The sequence below is a fragment of the Alosa sapidissima genome, chromosome 5, assembly GCF_018492685.1.
Source record: "Alosa sapidissima isolate fAloSap1 chromosome 5, fAloSap1.pri, whole genome shotgun sequence".
NCBI classification, from domain to species: Eukaryota; Metazoa; Chordata; class Actinopteri; order Clupeiformes; family Clupeidae; genus Alosa; species Alosa sapidissima.
Genome location: NC_055961.1, coordinates 38,450,893 through 38,477,787, shown reverse-complemented (window position 1 = coordinate 38,477,787; position 26,895 = coordinate 38,450,893). Strand labels below are relative to the sequence as shown.

The following is a 26,895-nucleotide window of genomic DNA, read 5'->3' as shown; positions in this document are numbered from 1 at the left end:
GTGTCCTTTTCGGGACTGATCGGTTTTACTCTGTTTGATGGTAAATCGAATGGTGTCTTGGTCTAGCTGCTCTAGATCTGCGATGCACGGGTGGACATCGGGAATGAAGAGAGATGAAGGGCATGTAAACTCGCTACATCTCAGCAGCCCAAAAAAAGCCAGTAGAAACATAACGGAGATGGTGGAATCGGAATGCGGTGACATGAACCCTTTGCGAAGGGTAGCGAGGCAGGTGGCGAGAATGCTTGAGGTAATGGGAAGGCGGGAGTCTTGGGGGACTGGATGTTGCCTACGGATACCTTTAATTAACAAGCCTATCCTGGTGTCGGAGAAGGGGCATTCGGAGCCGTGGGGGCGTTTGTAGAAGAAATGAATGCCAGCTAGGTAGACTCTAATGGAAGAGACTTTGATCCCGAGTGAAGTGTGGGCGTAGGTGATAAATGATGATATGGTGACTGCATCGAAACTGGGAAATGGTAGTGAGTGCTTTGCGTGGAACTGTTTGAAGCACGACCAAGCAGTCCAGTAGGACTGCATGGTCCTGGGTGCGAGGGCTTGAAGGGCTAGGTCGGCCGTGATGGGCTGAAGATAGCTGGGGAGTGGAGTAGGGTACGGGTCCGCCTCTGGAGCCGAGCTTCTGAATCTCTGGAATTTAAGACGAGAGAGAGAGTCAGCAATTTCATTGTGGCAACAGGGGACGTGCGCGGCTCTTATAATAAGCTGGTAGCTGGCTGCTGAGTTGACTAGTGGACACTCGACCGCGCCGTGACTGGGGCTATTGCAGAGGGGACAAGATGGCTTAAGTCCTAGGAAAACGCGGTTATGGAGCTCCATATCGAGCGCGCCCCAGTTAGGGGTTTTGGTTCCAGAGGCCGACTCTGGCAGCGCATTTTGCTGAAAACAGCCGGTGGTAGCCTACGTATAAAAATGGGCTCCCCCGTAGGATACGGCTAGGCCGGCGATGATGGCCAGGTAGTCATTTAGCTCTTTGCGTCGACTGGGGAACACGAAACAGACGACTTCTGTGTAGTTGGTAAAAGCTACGGGGAACTCGGGGAATGACAGCATTTTTGATGCTGGGCCAGAATGTTTTAAAGACAAACCAGTTCGCCGCAAACTAAATCCCGGTTATGAGAGGGAATAGGAAGGGAGGGAAGAATGGTAGAAAGGTCTACGTCTGCACCTGACAAAATGAGGTTCCTGGTGGACGCTGTGACGGGTGGTGGTTCGAATGCTGCAGCGTGGGGAGGTGGTGGCAGGGCCTTTGCTGTGGCTAATGAATAGCTTGGAAGCCGGAATGGGACGTCGTGATCCAAAGCACTCGCTGAATGCTGATGACCCGCTGCGGCGGGCTGGTCTAGCACGGAGCCGGGGAAGAGATGGGAAGGGAGAAAAGGGGGGAGGGAGGGAGCGGTCGCTGACGCGACCGGAAGGGGAGCAACCTGGGACAGGGTCGCGGATGCGAGCCACTGTCCAGTGGGTAGGGTCAACGCCTTGCTGGCGCTGGGTCCTGGTTCTGCCGCGAGTTGAGGCTGCTGAGCGGGAAATGCTGCCCCACACGGGGGCAGGAGAGGAGCACCTTCTGCAACCCTGTGTCCTGGATTCCCTACGCTGGCGGCGAGGGGAACGAATAAGATTATTTTTGCCCGGCGGAGGGCCCTGGGTGTCGGGTGTTGGCGGGACGAAGTTGTCCTCCAGATCGCTGGAAGAGGCGTGGATTTCCAGTTCCATGAGAGCTGTCTTGTCAATGCGAACAATACACAGACTGAATGATTTCGTGAACGTCGGAGCGTGTGACGTATGGAAAAGGAGGTCGGCTTAAATAGGCCTACCCTGCGGCGGCAGTGGGTGAGTTAATTGCTGTCAATCATCCCGAAGGCTCCACCTGAACTTTGTTTAGAAAACATCATTTAACGAATTATCAAACCAGATACGTAATCACCCCACCTCTTGTAACTTTCTGCTCAAGTGTTTTTTAACACCATGTCTTATTCTCTACACCTGACTATCATATGCATTTGTCATGTATACAGACCTTACTGTCCTGTATTGACCCTAGGCAGATGGGTCAGGCCCTTGAGTCGTGGATCTGCTCGAGGTTTCTTCCTATATGTATCTCCAATTCTAGGGAGTTTTTCCTCGCCCCTGTTACCCATGGGCCTCTCTCTTTCTTTTCTTTTCTTCCTTTCTTTCCTTTTTCTCTGATTGCCTACATTCTGTAAAGCACCATGATACATGTGTAATGTTTTGGCGCTCTATAAGCACAATAAATTGAAATTGAATTGGAAGGAAAGATCTCATTGTAAATGCTCACATGTCAAAGCTTTTGAATCTCACTCCTGTAAAGAAAGCATCTGATGTCAGTGCATTGAGGCAGTTAAATGATAATGATGTGAAATTCAAATCAGAAGCCTACAGTCATTGGGAGTGATATCAGACACCTATGGCGGTATGTTATGCCCAATATTACTCCAGATGATGCCAGACGACATGGCTCTTGAATACAGCCATCACAGAGGAGATGATGATGAGTGGAATGTGCCTAATGTGTTGAAGTTCCTGCAGAAAGAGGTTCAGAGCAGAGAGAGAACTTTACAAATGATGAAATCATACAACCAGAGAGAAAACCAGTATGCTAACAAAACATACAGCAAATCATATAATTTCAAATTTGAAATAATTTCTTTAATTTCAAATCAGCCAGTGAAATTAAAGAAACCAAGCTTGACATCTGCAGCTGCAAACATTGCTGACCAGAAAATGCAAAACTGCCTGTTCTGTGATGGCGCTGAACACAAATCTGAAAAATGTCCAGACCACGCGGTGTCAGCACGCAAAGAAACTGAAGAAGCTTGGCAGGTGCTTTGTGTGTCTGGGGTCCAAACACATCGCCAAGTTTTGTAGGTCAAAGGGCATGTCGTGCCATATGTGGAGGCAGGCATCATGCAGCCATTTGTGAGAAAAATGAGGCATCCCCACCTGCTGCGTCAGCCAACATGGACACTGTTATTTTCTCCGTAATTCCCCAAGCAGAGAAAGGCAAACCTGACATTGAGAACACTGTGCTGCTACAAACCGCCAAGGCATGGGTCGTAGGGCCCACAAGCAGGAAGATGGTCCGCTGCTTGCTAGATGGAGGCAGTCAGGGGAGTTTTGTGCATGAGAATGTGGTGAAGGCACTGCAGCTACCTGTTACTAGACAAGGGACCCTTACACACATTTGGCTCCTCTGCTCCAACAACGGTGAGTCTCAACATAGTGAAGCTCAGCTTGGAGAATGTATGGGATAAACAGCAGAGAATTGAAATAGAGGCAGTGTGTTCACCCCCAAAGTGTGCACAGCCTTGATGAAAGTGCCTGGTGAACATATACAAAAAGAAATGAAAAGCAGAGGTCTTCAACTAGCAGATTGTGCTGGAGATGATAAACTTGAACGTGCTGATTGGCTCTGATTATTACTGGCAGATAGTATCAGGCTGAGTAGAAAAACTGACAAAGAGCCTAGTGGCACTGGAGAGCACCTTCGGATGGGCAGTGCAAAGCCCCGTAGCAGTGTCCAGCAGGCCAGAGATAACCTGCATGCATATTCAGCTTAGCGAGGATGCACAGATTGATAAACAGCTGCATGCATTCTGGGAGCTTGAGTCACTGGGCATCACAAGTGAGAAGTCCGAGAGTCCAGAGGATGTAGAAGCGTTGCAGCGGATGGGCAACACCAAGTGGAGTTGCCATGGCGACAACATCATCCTCCACTTCAAGACAATTACTGCATCGCAAAAAAGAGACTTGAGAGTTTGAAAAGGAAACTAAGCAAGGATGTTACACTCTACAGCAGATACAATGAAGTGGTGGAGGACTACTTAAAACACGGAATGGCTGAGGATGTGCCAAGGGAGCATGCATCACCACAAGGCAGTCAGACATATTACTTACCTCATCACACTGTATTGTATAGAGGATAAGGCGACAACGAAACTGCGGGTTGTGTTAGATGCTTCATCCCACGAAGATAGAAGTCCCTCACTAAATGACTGTCTCTTAACAGGTCCCAATATGAATCCGATCTGATGAGTATTTTGATCAAATTTAGACTGCATGAAATTGCATATACGGCAGATATTAAGAAAGCATTTCTGCAGATTTCACTCTCAGAAAGAGATCGGAACGCTGTAAGATTTCTGTGGTTCATAGGACCACCAACAGAGGAGAAGGATGTGATGCTCAGAATGACGAGACTGGTGTTTGGAGCTTCGTCAAGCCCATTCTTACTCGCAGCCACCATTAGGAAGCATTTGAGACAGTATGAGCTAGAACACCCACAAGTGGTAGAGTGAGGAGCTGAGGATTTCTATGTCAATGATTTTATTTCAAGTGCAAGTGAGGTGACAGAGGCACACACAGTGACAACAACAGCCAGGAACATTATGTCTGCTGCAGGAATGGAGCTGAGCTAAAAAAAAAAGTGTCAGAAGAGCTCGATGGATTGCACTGTGCAGCCAGAACCACACGGGTCTGTGCTGAAGGTGCTGGGCTTGGTGTGGAGACCGGCCACTGATGATTTTGTGTTCGACCTCAGGGGGCTGCTTGATATTCTGAAAGAAAGAGAAAACACAAAACAAATCTGCAGTCTTCTGCTCGCATTTTTGACCCTCTATGATGATTGCTGACTCCCTTCACCATCAGGATTAAGTGCTTGTTCTAAGAGATGTGGGAGAGAGGGCTCAAGTGGGACGAGGAACTGCCACCTGATCTGACAAAGAAATGGCAACAGTGGTGTTCAGAGCTCCCTCAACTGCATCAGGTCTCCATTCCACAATGGTACAAAATACACATGCCACAGCAGGACGGTCAAGAGTTAAGGCTACATGTATTCTGTGACTTGAGTGAAAGGGCTTATAGTGCAGTTGCTTATCTTCAAGGAGAAACAAGGGAAGGAGGGTAGGAGCACTGCAGCTAGACAAGACACAACTAAGACTATGGACAGACTCAATGATAGTGTTGCATTGGATTTGTGGTTCTGCTCATAAGTGGAAACAGTTCGTAGCAAACTGAGAACAGAAATCCAGTCTCTAACTGACCCACAGTCATGGTCTCACTGCAAAGGGAAAATGAATCCAGCTGACCTTCCCACCAGAGGCCTAACTGTGCAGGACCTGAAGCAGAGTGCATTGTAGTGGAGTGGACCTTGTGTTCTGATGTCACCTGATTGGTCAGAGAGCACTCAGGAAGATGTTCAGGAAGATAAGGTAAAGTCTGAACTCAGATCCAAATACCAGATTGTTGTACAGCTTGTTAAGCAAGACCCGCTCAAGCACAAAAATGAGTGGTGAACTGACAGCAAAAGAGCTAAATGAAGCAGGGAAACACTGGATAAAGGTGATTAAGAACCAGAGTTTCATCTCCGAAATTGATCTGCTGAAAGCAGGGAAATGCCCCAACACTGACTTCAGAATCAGAGAACTAAAACCATTTCTGGATGAAGATGAGCGTGGCAGGAAGGCTCCAGCATTCTGATCTCTCTTACAGAAAAAAGCACCCATGGATTTTGCTCAACAACCACAGACACACAGAAATGTTGGTGCAGTATGAACATGAGAAGATAATGCTTGCAGGTGTACGAGACACTTTAGTGCAGACAAGAGAGAAATATTGGATTTTGAGGGCACGACAGGTAGTGAAGAAGGTTGTAACAATTAACCTTTTACCTTTGGCTGTGTTAACTAAAACGCACAAGGGGTTCTTTTGAAAGATTGTGCAGATTAACAATAAACACTGTCAGTTCGGTATGTGATGCATGAAACAACGTACAAATCAGAGTGCATCCGACACTTAATCAAAACTATAGCATTGACAACGGTATCTTCAGTTTACCAGCAGTAAAGGAAAACACGCACCAAACAATAAACCAGAATCGCGCACAGTATAGCGCTTTATATTTTCACACATTAAATGACCCACACAACCCCAAATTATTTCAATGTCCTTTGTTTTAGTCTCAGATATGTCTACAGAGAACTTCCTGCTAGCGTTGAAAAGATTCATCTCAAGAAGAGGATTATGCAAGGTGATCTATTCAGATAACGCCAGGACGTTCAAGAGAGCTGATCAAGATTTGAAGGAGTTCTGGAAAGGCATTAAAGATCCACGACTACTGGAGTTCTTCTCAGAGAAGGGCATCATTTGGCGGTTCATCGCCGAAAGAGCAGCCTGGTGGGGGGCATTCTGGGAGTGGCTTGTAAGGTCAGCAGGGCTCTACACTAACATTTTTTTTCAGGAGCACTTGTGCGCCCAAGTTAAAAAAATTTAAATTAAACAGTTAAACATGCCAGTGCACCAATTGCGAATATTAAGAATGACTGACAACATTTAGGCTACAGAAAACAGGATTTTAAAGATCAATGCCTACTTTATTTTCAGTCTGTTCTATTTTCCTACATTTTGTTAATGTAAAATAATATAATACATTGCCATATTTGCATTTAGCCTGTTTATTAAGTATCCTGCCAAATGTAGGCTAATTTATTTATTTGTGAATCCATCTATAGCTTATCCAAATATGCCCATGGTGACCTATCTGACAGCATACTGCCTAATACTACTACTAAAACAATCCATTTTCTCTTCCACAAAACCCAACATAGGCTAATCAAGGATATATGTTTTATACTTTTAGTTTTTATTTGAAATATCTGCATTGATGGGGGCAGTAGGCAAACGTTAGGCCTACTTTCGTTTTGCACTTCAGCTTGTATTCGGTGTAAACAAACAAGCATGCGTGAAAGCCTGGAGTTGTCAGTAGCGTTCTACCTTTGAATAAAATGGGAGTATTACGGGAGGCTACGTTTGTGCCGGTTCGCTACAGCTATATTTTGCATATTGCAGCCAATACATCAACTGGGCTAAAAGGCATGTTCCTTCTCTCACTGCATTCTCAGAATCTCATCCTGTTCCTCCTATATCCAATGAATTCGGTGGATAGAATACCTAATTTCTTCAATCTTTGCATCTTGGCTGGCTAGTCTAACTTTCCGCTTTTTCTGCGCGCTTCTTGGATTTGACAGAAGCGACTACTAGCGAGTCACAACGCAAAACTGCTAACGTTGATGGGAGGTGTAGTTTTTATGCTGCATTCGCGACGTGATTCTATGGTTTGCACCAGTAATGTTTCTCGATGTTGCGGTGTATTTTGTAGACAAACATTGACATGGTTAGAAGTCATTCGCACCAGTGCGCCTAAATATTTTTTTGCACTCGCACGGCATCATTTTTACTCGCATGTGCGAGTGAAATGGGCGCACTGTAGAGCCCTGGTCAGTCAAAATTATACTCAGAAAAGTGCTTGGCAGAGCTAAACTTTGAAGAAATGTGCACCATTCTGACTGAAGCTGAAGACATAATAAACTTGAGGCTGCTCACTTATGTGCACAATGATGTGGATGAGTCAGAGCCACTAACACCTGCTCACTTCTTGGTGGGTCAGAGACTGACCTGCTTGACTCCTAAGCCATGTCCAGGTGAGACTAACCATCAAACAGCGAACAAGGAGGAGATGACCAGGAGGTGGTGCTACAGACAAAGACTTATGACCAACATCTGGAACGGATGGCGGTGAGAATATTTGCTGGATTTGAAGTCGGCCCATCGCTGCGACACCTCACAGCCTTCTTTGCTGAAGGTTGGAGATGTTGCACTCATCGGAGAAGATAACACCCCAAGGCAGAGTTGGAGGCTAGGAAGAATTGAGGAACTGTTCCCAGGCCTTGATGGCCTTGTGAGGTCATGTGCAGTTCGCACAAGTTCAGGAACTGAACTTGTGACAACAACTGCAGTGAGTTGGGAGAGAGAAAGCAAGAACACATAGGCTACTACTGGCCAATCCTCTCCAATTGTTAGAATTGGACTCTGGGCGTTTGGGAACAGCTGAGGGAGGAGGCTACTTGAAACTGTGAGTTTCGGTCGGTGTGAGCGAGCGGACTTTCAGTTGACAGTAATTAACACCCTTTTGAACAATCTAAGCTGTGCGAACGTCAGAGGGCGGGATCAGACGTGACTAGCTCCTTATAATATCGGAGCACCTCTCAGGTAATCAGACAACAACTGCAGTGAGTTGGGAGAGAGAAAGCAAGAACACATAGGCTACTACTGGCCAATCCTCTCCAATTGTTAGAATTGGACTCTGGGCGTTTGGGAACAGCTGAGGGAGGAGGCTACTTGAAACTGTGAGTTTCGGTCGGTGTGAGCGAGCGGACTTTCAGTTGACAGTAATTCACACCCTTTTGAACAATCTAAGCTGTGCGAACGTCAGACGGCGGTCTACGCTGATGCATTTCTGCATGCAATTCGTAGCAGCATAAAATTAGTGGCGGCCGCTGAAGCGTCAGCATAAGCGGCAGCCCTCGTTTCAGCCAGCCGCGGTTAAGACGAACGCGGTCAAGACAAGCAAGTTTACCTGTGCAAGTTCACCGAGCACAGGCACCGACAAAGGCAAAATGTGCCGTTCCACCATATCTGTTATCACCGGCCATTGCAGAAAACGGCATCATGCCAAAAGGGGCAGAAATCGCCTTAACCTCCAGGAACTTATACGGTCCTCACCGACAGAAACCTCCTTCTCCATGGGCTTGTGGAACTGTCAATCCGCAGTCAACAAAACGGACTTCATAGCTGGCTATGCCAACCACCTTTCGTTGGAACTCCTTGCTCTCACTGAGACTTGGATCAAACCAGAGAACACTGCCACCCCGGCTGCACTCTCCACTAACCTTACACTATCCCACACCCCTCGCCTATCTGGACGAGGAGGTGGGACGGGCCTGCTGATCTCCAACAAATGGAAATTCACCCCGCTACTGCCTTCAAACAAATATGTCTCATTCGAATTCCATGCCATCACAGTGATCGCCCCAGCAAAACTCTACGTGCTGGTCATCTACCGCCCTCCAGGCCAACTAGGCGACTTTATTGACGAACTTGACACTCTGCTATCCTCCATCCCTGAGCATGGCTGTCCGCTTCTTGTTCTTGGTGATATGAACATCCACTTAGATGCCCCAGGCTCAGCGGACTTTTTGGCCCTGGTCCACTCCTTTGACCTCGAACTGGTTCAAAGCCCACCGACTCACAAAGCTGGCAAAGAGCTTGACTTGATTTTCACTCGGAACTGCAGCACAGACACCCTCATGGTGACGCCTCTCCATCTTTCTGACCACTTCTTCATCCAGTTCAACGTCAGCCTGACAGAACAGCCTCCAGCTCCTCAGCCGATGGTCACGTTCCGCCGCAACATCCGGAACCTGTCTCCAACGCACTTCTCCTCTGTGGTTGCCTCCGGTCTACCTCCACTCAACACCTTCTCCTCTCTGGAGGTTAATGAAGCCACTGACTCGCTCTGCTCCACACTGACCTCGTGTCTAGACGAGCTGTGCCCTCTTACCACAAGGCCAGCTCGATCCAAACATTCTCATCCATGGCTAAATGATACCCTCCGATCGCAGCGCACTAAACTCAGAGCCGCGGAGAGGAAATGGCACAAATCCAAACTAGCTGACGACCTCAAAAACTACCAGACACTCCTGACCTCCTTCTCAGCCAGCATCACTGCTGCTAAGACTGCTTTCTACAATGACAAAATCAACAGTGCTACAGACACTCGAAAACTTTTCTCAACCTTCAAATCGCTACTCAACCCTCAGCTGCCTCCTCCTCCATCCAGCCTTACTGCAGATACCCTCGCCTCATTTTTTACAAACAAAGTGGCGGCAATCAGCAGTCAATTCTCTACATGCCCACTCAACGCATCTGACTCAGATACCGCACTCCTACAACCTCTAGGGACTGCTGGAACATCTTTTTCAGCATTCACGCCTCTCTCCGAGAGTGAAGTGTCCAGACTCCTGACATGCAGCCGTCCTACCACATGCTCGCTGGACCCTATACCTACGAGCCTACTTCAGTCCATCAGCCCGACCATCGCTCCAGCTATCACACATGTGATCAATGCCTCGTTAACCTCCGGCACATTTCCAACAGCGTTCAAAATGGCCCGGGTAACACCGTTACTTAAGAAAGCTTCTCTCAACCCTGCTCAAGTCGAGAACTACCGCCCTGTCTCACTACTGCCTTTCCTATCCAAAGGCATTGAACGAGCAGTCTCCAAACAGGTCTCTGACTTCCTTTCACAGAACAACCTTCTGGATCCAAATCAGTCTGGGTTCAAAAGCGGCCACTCTACCGAAACGGCTCTGCTGTCTGTAACAGAAGCCTTAAAAGAAGCCAGGGCGACCGCTCGGTCATCAGTACTCATTCTGCTTGACTTATCGGCTGCTTTTGACACGGTTAATCACCGTATCCTTCTCTCTATACTCGCTGACATGGGAATCTCCGGTTCTGCTCTCTCCTGGTTTGAATCCTACCTCACAGGACGCTCGTTTAACGTATCATGGCTTGGTCAGCTATCTGCACCTCACCATCTCACCACAGGGGTCCCCCAGGGCTCAGTGCTGGGCCCCCTCCTCTTTGCTATCTACACCACCTCCTTGGGACAGATTATCCGTTCGCACGGCTTCTCATACCACTGCTATGCAGACGACACACAGCTCTATCTGTCCTTTCCACCTGACGACCCCCTGGTTTCAACACGGATCTCAGATTGCCTTTCAGACATAGCTACATGGATGAAGGCACACCACCTCCAGCTGAACCTCTCAAAGACTGAACTGCTGGTCATCCCAGCTAAACCTACCATACACCACGACATCAACATCAAATTTGACTCCCTGTCTGTTTCACCGACCAGGACTGCAAGAAATCTTGGAGTTGTTCTCGACAACCAACTAAACTTCTCAGATCATGTTGCCTCAGTCGCCCGGTCATGCCGTTTCGCACTCTACAACATACGGAAAATCAGGACTTACTTGACTCAAGATGCTACCCAACTTCTGGTTCAGGCAATAGTCATCTCACGACTCGACTACTACAATGCCCTCCTGACAGGTCTCCCAGCCTGCGCAGTGAAACCACTTCAGATGATCCAGAACGCGGCGGCGCGCCTGGTCTACAACCAACCCAAAAGGGCACATGTTACCCCGCTGCTCATCCAGCTACACTGGCTACCTATGGCGGCCCGTATCAAATTCAAGTCTCTAACGCTTGCCTACAAAGTAGTCTCCGGTTCTGCTCCCACCTACTTGAATGCCCTCATACAGACTTACACTACCTCCAGACCGCTGCGCTCCTCTGACGAACGACGTCTAGCTCTACCACCGGTACGCTCAAGCCAATCCAAACTTTTCTCATCTGTTGTTCCTCGTTGGTGGAACACACTGCCAGTTCCTACAAGGGCAGGGACATCCTTTTCCACTTTCAAAAAACTCCTGAAGACCCAGCTCTTTAGAGAACATCTACTCTCATAGCAACACTTACAACAAGTCTTACTGATCCTAGCACTCACCAGCCGTTAAACTGACAAGTAACTGTTAAAATACAGCACTCACCGACGCACTTATTCTTACTGTACTCTAATGTGGTTTTTTTTAAACTGTCCTAAAATTGTGAGAATTGTTCTAAAACTTACTGTTTACCATGTTGTTAGTCGCTTTGGTTAAAAAAGCGTCAGCCAAATGTAATGTAATGTAACTGTTCTGCGGAGACCCATCGCTGTGATGTGTGTTTCCCACTGAGTGAGACAGACCAGACGCACACAAATTTCTGTTTGGTAGCTGACGCTGACTGAATAGCTCAACCACCATTGAACTGGGTTGATAATGATAACGTCAGCAAACGGCTCTAAACACAAGTAAGGCATACACGGTGCACTTATGTCTGGTACATGATAAACGTTAACACAAATTATTAGGGCTGTCAAAATAACTGATTCATTTCGATTAATTAATTTGAGAAAAAATAACTGATTAAAAAAAATGAGTGCAGATTAATCGATTCCGTATGACTTTTGACCCCGAGCCGTTCTAGTCAGTAAAAATTAGACTGTAAAATGAAGGAGAGAGAAGAAAATGTGCTGCCTGGATCATTGATTGGAACATTTACTTTTAAAAAATGGCCTGATGGTGTTGATAAAAATAAAGTGTTGAAAATAAAGTCCTTTGCCATGTCTGCAAGTGTTGACATTGAGGGGAGTGTTAATTTATTTTCATTGTGTCCCCTAGGTTATATCTGTGGCCTGAAATGCCTTGTATGTGAAAAAAAAACTTCTCCCGAAGCACTTTTGAATTTATTTCCTCAGCATATTAGGTCATATCATACATTATTATGGCCATTATTTGAACAGTGAAAATAAAAGAGTTTTTTAACTTTAAGGTCACTAATGCTGATTATTCAATGATTCATTTGAATTTAAATATTTAAAATACTTTCACAGCAAAAATTATTTATGTGATTAATTTAGATTAATTAATCACAGAGTATGTAATTAATTAGATTAACTTTTTTAATCGATTGACAGCCCTAAAATTAATATTTAACTACGTATAGAACGTCTCATCATTAAAGTGCTGATATCACTGTGATGGCAACTCCGCCCAGCTCAAAGAAGGGAGAGGGGGAGGGAGACACACACACACACACACACACACACACACACACACACACACACACACCTATACACACACACACACACACACCCCCGACACACGTCCAAAACTCAGCCAGGTGGTCGCTGAATAAAACTCCCACAAATACCACGGAACAACGTCGGCATTACTTAATCATATGACCAGTGTTCATAACAGCTACCGCATGCATACGGATAGCCTACGACTTAACTATTTGCAGCTACCTAAATACAATGGCAAGCAGTTTTATAGATGAGGCATTTAGCATTAAATAATCTATCTATTTATCATTCACGTTTTCCTCAGCTTGCAGATTAAGGCGACATGCAGACAAGCCTAGATGATAATTGACCCTTTGCTAAGTCCCGCCCCCTTACTGTAGTTACTGTTGGTAAGGCCGACAACCTCAGACCGGAGTTGACTAGAACGTCAATGGTAGCTGTAAGCCTGTCTGTAAAAGTTACATCCCAAGAGGCACTTTTATAGCTCCTTTTACACTGAGATCACATAAAATTCGAGGGAGGAGGAGACGTCTTTTTGCCGCATCGTGTGTCTAAAAACGAGACGAAAATTTGCCGGCCCGCTGTGTCTGTTCACATGATCCGGCATTTTGGGGAGCCAGGAGGCAGGACCAACTGGCAAATTAAAATGTGACTTGCAACAGGGGCCGTGTGATAAGTGGGCCTTTAGATGCAGCAGGTGTGTGATTTTCAAAACCATGGCGGGAGAACTGACTGCACTTTGGTTAGCTGCTGCCCACATTTTTAGTAGGTCTGCCCTACAAATAGATAGATAGAGATAGATAGATACTTTATTGATCCCCAAGGGGAAAATCAAGGTCTCAGTAGCATACAGACATCACACACAACATGCACTTACAGCAGAAATGGTAAATATAAGTATGAACATATAACCAAACTCCAGTGTACAATAGAGACAGTAGAAGATAAGAAAAACTAATAAAACTAAATACTAAATATACTATATAAATTAAATAAAAAATCCAGAGTGTGCTTGAGGGTGATCAAGCATGAGACGCTTGCAGTGACAGGGCCGGGACTGGCCTGTAGTTCTGTGTGCATGGTGAGGTGCTCAAGAGAGTGAGTGTCATGGTGAAGGTGCAAAAAGTAGTCCAACAGTAGTCCAACAGTGCAAGAATAAGGTCTAGAGACCAGCATAAATAATATGGACAACTAAGAGAGTAAAGTATAATATAGACAAGGTAATATAAAAAACTATGTCAGTGCAAGAATAGGTTGAGGTAATAGGGTTACAGCCATTCAGTATTGTAGCAGAAGCATTGGTCATGTTCGCTAATATAGCATGAAAAACAGTGTAGCAGTAAAACAGTAGTAAAAACATTAGGCTGTGGACAGTAGTAAAACAGTAGTAAAGCAGTAGTGGGCAGTCAGTACTCAAACATGGAGAGGGTGGAGAGGCAGACAGACTATGCAGAGAAGTCTATCTCTCCTTTACATTACATTACATTACATTTGGCTGACGCATTTTTAGCCAAAGTGACTAACAACATGGTAAACAGTTTAAGTTTTAAGCAATTCTCAACAATTTAAAAAACGGTAGAGTACAGTAAGAATAAGTGCATCAATGAGTGCTGGTTTTAACAGTTACATGTCAGTTCAAGACGGCTGGTGAGTGCTAGGATCAGCAAGACTTGTTGTAAGTGGTGCTATGAGAGGAGATGTTCTCTAAAGAGCTGAGTCTATAGGAGTTTTTTGAAAATCTTCCCTTTAGTGAAGCATTGAACCTACTGAACATTGAACAGACTTTCAGTTGTGCATGGCAGTGAGCGAAGTCTCCAGCTGATCAAGCTCTTTTGCTTTTTAATAGTGCTGTAGAGTGGATGACATTCATTGTCCAAGATGTTGATCAGTTTGTTCAGGGTCCTTTTGTCAGATATTGAAGTGATGCACTCTAGTTCAGCTCCCACTACAGAGCCAGCTTTCCTTACCAGCCTGTCAAGTCGCCCAGCATCCTTCTTTGTGCTTCCTCCCCAGCATACCACTGCATAGAAGAGGACGCTGGCAACAACAGACTGGTAGAACATCCTGAGGAGCTTGCTGCACATATTGAAGGACCACAGCCTCCTCAGGAAGTACAGCCTGCTCTGCCCTTTCTTGTAGAGTGTGTCAGTGTTGGCTGACCAGTTGCCTGACCCCATCAATGGAGACTGGTAGCAGAGCGGGCTTAGTCCTGCGGAAATCCACCACCATCTCCTTGGTCTTTGAAGTGTTGAGTTGAAGGTGATTGAGTTTGCACCATTGCACAAAGTCCTCCACCAGGCTCCTGTACTCCTCCTCTTGCTCTTCCCTGATACACCCCACAATTGCAGTTTCGTCAGAAAACTTCTGCATGTGGCATGACTCGGTGTTGTAGCAGAAGTCAGATGTGTACAGGGTGAACAGGACTGGAGAGAGCACAGTTCCCTGTGGCGCTCCGGTGCTGCTGATCACAGTGTCAGAGAGACAGTTCTTCAGTCTGACGAACTGTGGTCGCTTGGTCAGGTAGTCTGTAATCCAGGTTACCAGGTGAGCGTCCACACCCATCTGCAAGAGCTTGTCTCCCAGTCTGAGGGATTGGATGGTGTTAAAAGCACTTGAGAAATCAAAGAACATGATTCTCACAGCACTTTTCCCCTTGTCTAGGTGAGAATGTGTCCTGTGTAGAAGTGATGGCATCATCAAACTGTAACGGGTCTAGTGCATGGTCGCTCCATTGTCTTCATCACATGTGATGTTAGAGCGACAGGCCTGTAGTCATTAACCCTTTAGGCGCCAGAGGTTTTTTTCCGAAACGATCAATTTTGACATCTTCATTTCAAAAGGCTATATCTTAAAAGTGATAAGAGATAGAGACTTTCTGTAAATTAGAGAAATATTAAGGATGACCCAAAGTTTATGTAGAGATTAAATGTTTATATCTAATTTGCATATTATGACGTCATATGGTGGCGGCCATCTTGGATTATAGAATTTTCATGAAAAGTCGCATGTTTGAATGATAAAATGCACCACTTCTTTCCCCCCAAAATGTCCCTCACCTTCTGTATGCTATATTGCACAATACTGAATGCTCAGGTAAATAGTAAGTAGTGAACAAACTGTGTAAATCATTACTAATAAATGGCAGAAACAAACCAAATGCATGTAGCGATAGACTGGCCTTTTGCTGTAGAGATTTTCCATTTACTACATACAGACATACAGTAGGCACTCTGATTCCATGTATGGGCCACATATATATTATTCAGATGACACACAAACACAAGTAGACAAGACCTGTTTAGTTCAAAAGCTCATTTGCCACGGCAAGGCACAGATCAGGAGTGAGATGACGAGACAAGACAAGAGACAATGTTAGTATTTTTTTTCTTTTTGTTGATGTTTTTTTGTTGTTTTTTTCTTAGCTGACAAAGACACACACATCACAAGGACATGAACACACAAAAAGGAACACATAGTGTACTGTATGTCCTAAATGATCAGGGAAGTAGATAGCAAATCAACAGTGTAAATCATTACTAAATGGCTGACATTTTTTTTTTTATGTAGCAGGCCTTTTGCTGTAGAGATAATGACTCCCTATCCCTATCCATACAGGGCCGGCATTCCCATCATCTTGTGATAGACTATGCATGACCTAATGTGTGTGTGTGTGTGTGGGAGAGGGAGAGAGCGTGTCACCACCTCCACCATGCGAGCAGCATGGCCAGATCTGCCTCGCGCGCGCCGAGTGGAGAGAATTTGCGCAGCTCGGACTAGGCCTACTGTCATTCTCATTGCGACTCCCCCACACTGCCACTACGTTCCCCCCTAACTGTCCTATGAGCACTTCGACCTCGTCTAACATACCCAGTGGCATTAGACAAAGGCTCCACCACGTTACTGTCGCCGCGATTGTGGAGAGGCACACGTTCAGAAGACAGAAGCTAGCGCTATGGATATTAGGCTACCTCCAGCCTCGTTCGCCACACCACTAACACCCTGCTAACTTCCCGATGAACACTCCGAACCCGTGAAACATTATTCCCACCAGTGACATTGGGCAAACGATTCAACGTTTGTGCTTGGTGTAACCTAAACTATGGAGTAAACTCTCACTTTGTCCAGCTGCATCATTGCAAGGCAGGGACGCATCTGAAGCCTCACTAAACGAATCACCGTCATTTTCTGAAGGCAGATATTCCCCTTCAGAATCAGGGTCCGCGAATAGAAGACCCAACACTTCATTTCAGGTAAACTTTTTTGATGCCATTAGACGATAATCTAATGCAAATACTCGCTGACGTTGACAATATCGCTCTGACAAAGTGGCTCACACGCACACTAGCTCCGGTATTTCATGCACTGATTCAATTAGCTGTAGCTAGAAAGTTTTGTTTAAAGCGTGTCCTTTTTTCGACTCGGGGATGACGTATGACATGTCTGCCATCTAGTGGAGTGGAAGTCGAACGAAATATGACACCCTATTTGACTAAATCGGCCGTTTTACTCAGTGCCGCATCTTGTCGACTATAGTCGCCTGTGGCGCCTAGAGGGTTAAGCTCACTGGGGTGTGGCTTCTTAGGGACGGGGGTGAGACATGATGTCTTCCACAGTGTTGGACTTGTCCGAGACGTAAACTCAAGTTGAAGATGTGCTTCAGTGGCTCTCCCAATTCAGCAGCACAGGCCTTGAGTACCCTTGGACACAGTCTGTCAGGCCCGGCTGCCTTACGAGGATGAAGTTTTTTAAAATGATAACTTACTTGATCAGCCGTGATGATAGGGGGGATGAGGGGAGTAGAGGGGGAGGAGGAGGAGGGGTGCTTCTGAGAGGGTTGTCGTGTGGCTAGAGACTGATGGCCGTTGACTGAAGCCATTGTTGCCGCACTGCTCGTGATCACCATGTGGGGGAGAGGTGCGATAGCCTGATCTGCAGTGATGATGGAGGGGGGAGGGGAGGGGAGGAGGAGTACATCTGGGGTCTGTGTGTCTGATGGCTGTTGACTGAAGTCGTTGTCACCTCGTTCGTGGTCGCCACGTGGGGGAGGGGTGCAATATCCAGTGATGGTGGGCTGAGTTTTGCACTGGTAATGAGGTGGTGTGGGGGTGGGGGCTGGGGGATGACCACCTCCTTGATGTCCCTGTCAAGGCTGCCAGAGTCTTGGACACCTCAACAGGCACAGGCAAGGAGGCATCAGGCGGGGGCAGGGCGTGGGGTGATGGGGACTCAGATCGTTGGATGTCCCCGGGATGCAGAGCTGGAGAGACTGGGAGACTTGGAGGTGGGGGTAGGGCGGGCACGCAAACAAGAGCAGTACCTGGAGCTGGTGCAGGGCAATTGAACCTGTTGTAAAAGTGGTTCAGCTGGTTCGCCCTGTCCAGGTCTCCCTCCAGAGCTGCTGCTCTTATTAAGGCCAGTGATGGACTTCATACAGTCCCACACCTCTTTCACTTCTGTTCCATCTTCTTCTGTAGTCCTCCTTAGCCTCTTTCAGCTTATTCTTGAGTTCCCCCTGTACTCGCCTCAGCTCTGCCATGTCCCCCTCTTTAAACGCCATCTTTTTCCTATTGAGAAGGGTCTTGACATTACTGGTTATCCAAGGCTTGTTATTTGGATAGCAGTGTACAGTCCTTGTGGGAACAACAATGTCCATACAGAAGTTCAGATAGTCAGTAGTGCAATGTGTGACCTCCTCTAAGTCCTCTCCATTCAGTAGCACACTCCAGTCAGTGGACTCAAAGCAGTCTCTCAGAGCCTCATCCGCTTCTGGTGTCCACTTCCTGAAGGTGCGCGTGGCAACCGGTAGCCTCTGAACTTTTGGCTTGTACATTGGCTGAAGATGCAAGTGAAGCTGCTTTGCATCATAGTTCAGTAGCCTAGGCTACTATGTGTCGATGCTTAGAATGTCGGACTCTTGCGATCAACGTCTACAGACAAAAAGTCCTTTGGAAGGGAAATTGAAGAGAAGCAGGGAGCAGTTTGAAGTTGAAAGACTCAATGATATGTTAAACGGCGTAGACAAAGACGTTTGGCTCTTCTTGGTCAATTTGCGTTGGGGTCTAAAAGAAGGATGTGGAGCATCCTCTGTCCTCTGTCAAACACAGTTGCATTTTCAGCCCTGACCAAAACCGTTCAGGAATTATTTAAGCAAAAGTGGGACGTGCAACATGTTTCATTCTCCCTCTTGGTTGAGATTAATGAAACAGCATGAGGGATGAATGAAACATAGGCCTAAAGTTTCTCCTGAATTTTGTTTGGCAAATTTGAAAACAGTCAGCTTACATTTTGAAACATACCCAGGGCTCTACACTAACATTTTTTTCCAGGAGCCCAAGTTAAAAAAGTTAGGAGCACAGACAAATATTTGGGAGCACAGTCACTTCTGTACTTAACTTACACATAATCTAACATTACACTGCAGCTAAATGCCATGCCAGTGCCAGTGCACCAATTGCGAATATTAAGAATGACTGACAACATTTAGGCTACAGGAAACAGTATTTTAAAGATCAGTGCCTACTTTATTTTCAGTCTGTTCTATTTTTCTACATTTTGTTAATGTAAAATAATATAATACATTACCATATTTGCATTTTGCCTGTATATGAAGTATCCTGCCAAATGTAGGCTAATTTATTTATTTGTGAATCCATCTTTAGCTAATCCAAATATGCCTATGGTGACCTATCTGACTGCATACTGCCTAATACTACTACTAAAACAGTCCATTTCTCTTCCACAAAACCCAACATAGGCTATCAAGGATATATATATTTTTTATCCTTTTATTTTTTATTTTTTTAATATTTGCATCGATGGGGGCAGTAGGCAAACGTTAGGCCTACTTTCGTTTTGCACTTCAGCTTGTATTCGGTGTAAACAAACAAGCATGCATGGAAGCCTGGAGTTGTCAGTAGCGTTCTACCTTTGAATAAAATGGGAGTATTACGGGAGGCTACTTTTGTGCCTGTTCGCTACAGCTATATTTTGCATATTGCAGCCAATATGTCAACTGGCTAAAAGGCATGTTAGGTTACCTTTCCTTCTCTCACTGCATTCTCAGAATCTCATCCTGTTCCTCCTATATCCGATGAATTCGGTGGATAGAAGAACTAATTTCTTCAATCTTTGCATCTTGGCTGGCTAGTCTAACTTTCCGCTTTTTCTGCACGCTCTTGGATTTGATAGAAGCGACTACTAGCGAGTCACAACGCGAAACTGCTAACGTTGATGGGAGATGTAGTTTTTATGCTGCATTCGCGACGTGATTCTATGGTTTGCACATGTTTCTCGATGTTGCGGTGTATTTTGTAGACAAACATTGACATGGTTAGAAGTCATTCGCACCAGTGCGCCTAAATATTTTTTTTTTGCACTCGCACGCCATCATTTTTACTCGCATGTGCGAGTGAAATGGGCGCACTGTAGAGCCCTGATACCCTACTTCTTACTTCTTTCTCTTTGTTCCCATGGTGGTATTGAAAAAAAAATGCATTTAGAAAAGAAGAACGTTCGTGAGCCCTTGTTGACGGCCTATTGCCTTGTCATGTCAAGATCAAATATTTTCTCTAATGTGCAAATTTTAAACAAAATGGGATGAATTGAATGTAGGACATAGCATAGGCCTATAGTCCATATCTATTGTTTGAACAAGAACTCTGGATTTCACCACCATAGTCTTTATTAATGCTATCTAATCAGAAATTTTGCGTGCGCAATCTTCACCAGAAAACTGGCTTAAACAAACAATCTAACAGGTTTTAGGAGATGAAATAGGCCTACAAAAAACAGACCAGGCCTCTATTTGAGACTGGCCTTTATTTATCCAAACCTATAGCCACACCATACGTGTAAAGAGACAGGTGTCTATTTAAGACTGCTTTTATTTGAATTTCTACAGTAAGCAGGTCGGATCGAGGGTAGGGAATCATTTTGTCTTAATATTTGCAGTTCAAGATGGGTGGAGTCAGGGCCAGTGTTGGAGGAAAGAGGGTAGGACCATTTGAGTTGTGTATTTTCAAAATCTGCCGGCCGTTTTGCGAATCCCACACCCCACCTTTAAGTATTTCGGTTGCTTTACATCTCTGATAAGCTGTTCTAACATTTTAATCTATGGCAAGCCATCTGCAATTACAATTATGTCTAGAAGCAATGAAACTACAGATATTGATAATAAACTAAATATATAGTTAAATTTCATGTTCAAATTTGTCTTATCAATCAAAAACCAGGGGATGTTAGGATCCTGCTGTAGGACGGTCTGTAATTTGCTCGGCGTGTTGGAGGCTTTTCGAGTGTCGGTTCGAATGATTTCAAATCACTAAAAAAGGATGAGAGGATGACTTTCTCTTGACATGCACTTACAGGACCACAAAAAAAAAAATCATAAAAAGGGGTTGTTGGAGATTGGTTCAGATCAATGATGACTGCGGTATAAAAGTAAACTCGGCTGTCAGAAAAGGGCTGTTGGATTGGGAAAAAGAACATGATTTGCATTCCAGTGCTTGCAAAGTATCCCATTAATTTCTAAGAGAAATTATTTGGAAAGTACTTTCAACATTCATGACAAACTAATTAGTACCACAGTCAAGATAGGTAGTAACACTATTGGCTCCTTACAGATCTCCATACCCATCTTTATAATAACTACACACAATTCATCATTTATTAAGCCTTTCTTACCTATTAGTTAATGGTTTGTTCATCATTAGTAATTTATTGTTCATACATAATTTATCATCAGTAAAGCATTTGTTCACACAGTTATAAATGGTTTGTTCATAGTAAATAAGCCTATATCTAAAATAAGTTTATACATTATTGTTAATACTTAATAAATGATGCAATAATATGTTTTTGCTAAAGTAATATTTCCATTATTTAACAGTTGTTACATACACATGCACTAATAATTAGTTAGGGTGAGGATACATATTTTATAAACCACTTCCTAATACTATAACTCATGATTAACTCAGGAGTTACAAGTGGTTAGTTAATGATATTTTGTGAGCTCATCTAAAGTGAGGATGTTTTATGCCTTGCAACCTTTTATAACTGTGTGAACAAATGCTTTACTGATGATAAATTATGTATGAACAAGAAATTACTAATGTTGAACAAACCATTAACTAATAAGTAACATAGGCTTAATAAATGATGAATTGTGTGTAGTTATTATAAAGTGTTACCACAATCCATTTTTCTCACCATTTTTCTGCCTCCTCCAAGTCAGCAAAGACACTATTGGTAGAATAGGGCTTCCTATGAAAGGTACGGATGTGTGGATACTCCTGTCTTCCTGCTCGTGCATCACTCATCCTCCTTTGGTATGCGTCCAGTGCTTCTTGTCTGTAGATTGTACAACCCCATATCAGAAAAATTTGGAATGTAGGCGGAAGTTTGAATAAAAACAGAATGTAATCTCGTAAACTCATATTAATTTGCAAAAAGGACACAGACAACATATCAAATGTTGAAAATGACAAATTTTGCTATTTCATGGAAAATATATGTTAATTTTGAATTTGATACCAGCAACACGTTTCAAGAAATGTTGGGGCAGGGGAACAAAATGCTGGAAAATTTGAGTAATGATAAAGAAAACAAAAGGGAGATTGTGGAAATTGTTTGGGGAGTTCATCCAGCAGGGCCGTAGTCACCATAGACATTGAGGGGGACGTGTCCCCCCCAATATTCAAATATAAACCAAAAGAAAAGAAAGAAAAAAGCGCTAGACTAGGCCTACAGGAAACCTACACGCATCTGAAATGTAATCAAACATCAATAACGCACAAATTAGTGACCTAGTGATGGTTCCAGAGTAGCCTAGACCTGAGTGGTTTGTCCTGGTGGTTTTCCGTTTTTTGTTAGTGGCGTGCGCTATCAAAAGCTTCCATTTACTGCTCCCTACTGCGGTGAGGTAGGGCTGTCAACAATATCGCAAAAGCTACCGGTACAATTTTCACAAAACTTGTTGGAAAGGTGTAGCACAGGCTAAGGAAATCCCATACATTTTTGGAGCCGATCAGACTCAAACATTTGAAACATTTTCCATACTGTATTGTAGCTTGAAACGTTTTATTTTAAATCATGAATTTGTGCAAGCCTGTGTCATTCATTTCTTTCACATGTCTTTCAACATAAATAATGCATTAATATGCTAGTAGTAATGTCAGACATTACCGTTTATAGGCCTCTTAGAAATGGTTGTTGCATCTTGCATATTCAAAAGTGCTTCGGGAAGAAGTTGTTTTTCACATACAAGGAATTTCAGGCCACAGATATAACCTTTTTAAAAGTAAATGTTCCAGTCAATGATCTAGGCAGCACATTTTCTTCTCTCTCCTTCATTTTACAGTCTAATGGTTACTGACTACAACGGCGCGGGGTCAAAGGTCATACGGAATCGATTAATCTGCGTTATTTTTTTTTTCAATCAGTTATTTTTTTCTCTCTAATTAATTCATCAAAATTAATCAGTTATTTTGACAGCCCTAAAAAAATACTAAAATACTTAATACTAAAAAAAAACTAAATCAAATATCCACATAGTATGCTTACGGATGATCAAGCATGAGGCTCTTGCCATGATAGGGCAGGGACTGAGCCTGTAGTTCCATATGCATGGTAAGGTGCTCTATGAGAGTGATGGTGCAAATAACAGAATAATGTAGACAAGTAATATAAAAACTATAACAGTGCAAGAATAGGTTGAAGTAGTAGGGTTACAGCCATGGTCAAGTATTAAATAAAAAGTATTAAGTATGGCCACAATCCAGGCTGTGGGAGGGAGGGATGGGATATGCATATGTGCTAATATAGCATGTAAACAGTGTAGCAGTAAAAACAGTAGGCTAGTACGTACACAAACATGGAGAAGGTGGAGAGGCAGACAGACTATGCAGAGAAGTCTATCTCTCCTCTACCCTTAAGTGAAGCATTGAACAGTTCAATGGCCCTGGGGACAAATTACTTCCTCAGTCTGTCAGTAGTGCATGACAGTGAGGGTCTCCAGCTGATCAAGCTCCTCTGCTTTGTAATAGTGCTGTGGAGTGGATGACATTCATTGTCTAATATGTTGATCAGTTTGTCCAGGGTCCTTTTGTCTGATATTGAAGTGATGCACTCCAGTTCGGCTCCCACGACAGAGCCAGCTTTCCTTACCAGCCTATCAAGTCGCCCAGCATCCTTCTTCTTTGTGCTTCCTCCCCAGCATTACACAGCATAGAAGAGGACGCTGGCAACAACAGACTGTTAAAACATTCTGAGGAGCTTACTGCAGACATTGAAGGACCGCAGCCTCCTCAGGAAGCACAGCCTGCTCTGCCCTCTCTTGTAGAGTGCTTCAGTATTGGCTGACCAGTCCAGTTTATTGTCCAGGTGTAAGCCCAGATACTTGTAGGTGTTTACCACCTCCACATTGACCCCATCAATGGAGACTGGTAGCAGAGCGGGCTTAGACCTGCGGAAATCCACCACCATCTCCTTGGTCTTCGAAGTATTGAGTTGAAGGTGGTTGAGTTTGCACCATTGCACAAAGTCCTCCACCAGGCTCCTGTACTCCTCTTGCTCGTCCCCGATACACCTCACAATTGCAGTATCATCAGAGAACTTCTGCAAGTGGCATGACTCAGTGTTGTAGCAGAAGTCAGACGTGTACAGGGTGAACAGGACTGAAGAGAGCACAGTTCCCTGTGGAGCTCCGGTGCTGCTGATCACAGTGTCAGAGAGACAGTTCTTCAGTCTGACGAAGTGTGGCCGCTCTGTCAGGTGATCTGTAATCCAGGATACCAGGTGAGCGTCCACACCCATCTGCAAGAGCTTGTCTCCAAGTCTGAGGGGTTGGATGGTGTTAAAAGCACTTGAGAAATCAAAGAACATGAGTCTCACAGCACTTTTCCACTTGTCTAGGTGAAAATGTGTCCTGTGTAGGAGATAAGTGATGGCATCGTCCACGCCCACTTTCTCCTGGTATGCAAACTGTAGCAGGTCTAGTGCATGGCGTACCTGGGGTCTGAGTATGCACAAGACCAGTCGCTCCATTGTCTTCATCACGTGTGATGTTAGAGCGACAGGCCTGTAGTCATTAAGCTCACTTGGGTGTGGCTTCTTAGGGACGGGGGTGAGACTTCCACAGTGTTGGGACTCGTCTGGGACAGAGACTCTAATTGAAGATGTGCTTCAGTGGCTCCCCCAGTTCAGCAGCACAGACCTTGAGCAGCCTTGGACAGTCTGTCAAGCCCGGCTGCCTTCCTAGGTCAGAGTTTCATCAGCTGTCCTTTGACCTGATCTGCCATGATGATGGGGGGGGGGGGGGGGGGGGGGGTGGTAGGGGTGCGTCTGAGGGGGTTGTCGGGTTGGCTGAAGCCATTGTCACCATGTGGGGAAGGGGTGCGATAGCCTATGATGGTGGGGGTGAGTGTTGCACTGGGAGTGAGGGGGGAGGTGTGGGTTGGGCAGGCAAGCAAGCAAAAGCAGTGTCTGAGTCAGCAGGGGGTGGTGGACAGACCACTGCGCCATTGGAGCTGGACAGGGGCGCAGCTACCCATTTTTTGGGGGGTATGCAACAACAAATTGGCGCCCCCCCCCCCCCCCCCCAAAAAAAAAAAAAAAAACACAAACAAGTAAAGTAAAACAAAAGGCCAATAATTTACACTAATAGGTTATTATCACTATTGTCACTATTATTTTTAAAGAAATTCTACCAATTTGAACTTAACCGAAGTATTGTTAAATGGTGCATTGTCACTTTAAGCGAGTCTAAACGGTTCTCATAACGTCCTTTTACCAGCTGTTGCTCACAAAGGATAAGGCTGATCCAACTCTAGCCTTTGTTTGCCACATTGACAGCACAATATTAAGCTATTAATATTAGGATTGTTAGGAAATGGAAACATGTAATGAGTTGTTGCTAGCGTGACATTTCTGTTTGCAGTTTGCCATTAAATGTTCAGTATGAGCATGGTAGCCACCTAGCTATCTTAATGGAATAGGTTATATTTCAATCGGCATATGCTTAGCAAACGCTAGTTAGTCTGGTAACATGAATAACATGAACATGAAACATAGTGATGTAGTACTCGAGTCCGGTCTCGAGACCAATATCTGCTTTCTCGGTCTCGTCTTGGACTCGTTCCTTCAAAGACTCGGTCTTGACTCGGTCTCGGACCACAGTGGGAGGAGAAGGACTCGTAATTTCAGACCGAGTCCTCGAGACCAACGCATTTTTTATGTTCATATAAAAAAACAGACAACACATAACAACAATAATAATAATAAAATGCAATGTTGACTGGCATTATTTGAAAATGACATCCCATGGTGCAATGCAAAGATACTGCCGTCAGAGCCGTTTATTTATCTCTATGGCTCTGCTGCCGGTGAGTGTCTGTAGGTCAGCATAGTCCATATTAAGACGTTAAGACTGCTCCTCTAAACAATTCCCAATCTAGCTTAGTCTGTAGGCCTAACTGTTGATTATTAACTGGGGTGATATTAAATTATGAATATTAAAACTGAAATTTTTTTATGGTCTTGGTCTCGACTCGGTCTCGACTCCTAAAGGACTCGGTCTCGACTCGGACTTGCTTCTTCAAAGACTCGGTCTTGACTCGGACTCAACTGTATTTGAAAACCAACAGACTTGGTCTTGACTCGGTCTCGACCCTTCAAAGACTCGGTCTTGACTCGGACTCGGCATAGGCGGTCTCGTCCCCATCACTAATGAAACATGTGCCTCCTCCAAGCACAGACGTCACACTTTAAATCCTACCTGTTGCTTTTTACCATCCACTTATTTAACTGCTGTCGCATCCCATCCTGACATGCCATCTCATTTTCCCTTTCTTTTTCTATTTTTAGCCCCCGACAGCTTTTATGCGTTATCCATCTTTTTCAATAGACGAAAACTCACTACTCGTAGGCTACCTCCTCACTCAGCGCTCACAGCGCCCCCACTCCCTTTTCTATGTCAAAATTCTATGATGGAATCTTATGAGATATAGGCGCCTACTCTAGCCTGTTAGTCCTCTAAAATGCTATTTAACATTGAGGAAATCCAGAAATGATTTAAAAACCTACAACAGTAGCTACATATAGAATATACCAAATATATTATTATTATTTTTACCATCGCTTTGGCGCCCCCACGGTGCCCACTTTTTGCGCCACTGGAGCTGGAGCAGGGCAGTCAAACCTGTTGTAGAAGTGGTTCAACTGGTTCGCCCTGTCCAGATTTCCCTCCACAGAGCTGCTGCTCTTCTTAAGGCCAGTGATGGTCTTCATTCCATCCCATACCTCCTTCATGTTGTTCTCCTGCAACT

General features: G+C 44.8%; 1 protein-coding gene across 1 annotated transcript in view; it reads right to left on the bottom strand.

Moving 5' to 3' along the window:
* The window catches only part of si:ch211-163l21.10 (basal body-orientation factor 1), a 144,587-nt gene that overhangs the window by 24,226 nt on the left and 93,466 nt on the right, over positions 1-26,895 (bottom strand). Inside the window, exon 9 of the mRNA XM_042091328.1 lies at positions 21,782-21,922. Within this exon, the coding sequence (XP_041947262.1) occupies positions 21,782-21,922 (141 nt within the window). The remainder of the gene's footprint in view (positions 1-21,781; positions 21,923-26,895) is intronic.